Source organism: Echinops telfairi, unplaced genomic scaffold (assembly GCF_000313985.2).
Source record: "Echinops telfairi isolate 266 unplaced genomic scaffold, ASM31398v2 ScPeMD7_7420;HRSCAF=8458, whole genome shotgun sequence".
Classification (NCBI taxonomy): domain Eukaryota; kingdom Metazoa; phylum Chordata; class Mammalia; order Afrosoricida; family Tenrecidae; genus Echinops; species Echinops telfairi.
In genome coordinates, this window is record NW_022111320.1 from 1,172,534 (window position 1) to 1,173,585 (window position 1,052).

A 1,052-nucleotide genomic window follows, 5' to 3' on the forward strand; every position below is an offset into this window, starting at 1 on the left:
CCCGCCACTCTACCTTAGAGTCTCGTGGTCTCTCGCCACTCTACCTTAGAGTCTCGTGGTCTCTCGTCAGCACTGTCTGATGACTGCCACTCATACAGGGCTTTTGAATGGATACTGCTGCTGGTGGCTTTTCTCTCTTGATATTCCCCGGATTCCTTTTGTTCCTGCCTTGTTCCTGAGATAGCGCTCTTATACACAGAAGGTTGTGAAACTGAACAAATCCTTAAGTCAGAGTCTTCACCTTATTTGCATGGTTCCACCAATCAGTCAGTGGGAGTTACAGAAAAATGGCTAGACAAGCCATAAATAGTTTCATTGCATAGCACCTACCTGGCCTGGATGTCTGGGACAACTTGCAAGTTTTAAACAGATTTACATAGGCAAAACTCGATAATCTGTAGTTCACATTCTGCCATTCTTTGTGGTACAGTACTTTGCTTTGAGCCATCTGGGCCTTGAACTCTACCTTATGTGTGATCCTTCTGTGACCTGCTTTACTTAACAAAGTGTTCTAGGCTCTTAAAAGACCTAGTTTTCTTTACCTCCCTCCAGTACTTCCTGCTTTTCAATGATGAGGAAAACAATTCACAGGTCTTAGCATTAGTGTTTTATGTATTTGAAAGTTTGTGTTAACAAGTGAATGTTGACTTGATAGACTTTTTCAAACATTGTAATAAAGTCGAGTAACAATAAGCTGTGTAGGAAGATAATAATTTAGCAATCATAGAGCCTGGATCAGCTCCAATGTACTGAAATATCAAAATCATGGAATCGGTGTTTGTATGCTTCCTCAGTTGTACTGGGGAGAGAAAACTTTGGAAAAATTCAGATTTTGACTCTTCACTGACCGTCTTTCTGAAATCCACAGTGCTATTATCATCTCTGGAGGACCTAATTCCGTGTATGCTGAAGATGCACCCTGGTTTGACCCAGCAATATTCACAATTGGCAAACCTGTCCTTGGAATTTGCTATGGCATGCAGGTACTTCTGGGAATTTGCCTGAGGGTTGGCTTAGTTTCACTCTGTGACTGATTGAATTGGTAATTTCTT

At 41.4% G+C, this 1,052-nt stretch overlaps 1 protein-coding gene across 1 annotated transcript in view; it reads left to right on the plus strand.

Moving 5' to 3' along the window:
- The window catches only part of GMPS (guanine monophosphate synthase), a 58,520-nt gene that overhangs the window by 13,767 nt on the left and 43,701 nt on the right, over window positions 1-1,052 (plus strand). Inside the window, exon 4 of the mRNA XM_004704257.2 lies at window positions 869-983. Within this exon, the coding sequence (XP_004704314.1) occupies window positions 869-983 (115 nt within the window). The remainder of the gene's footprint in view (window positions 1-868; window positions 984-1,052) is intronic.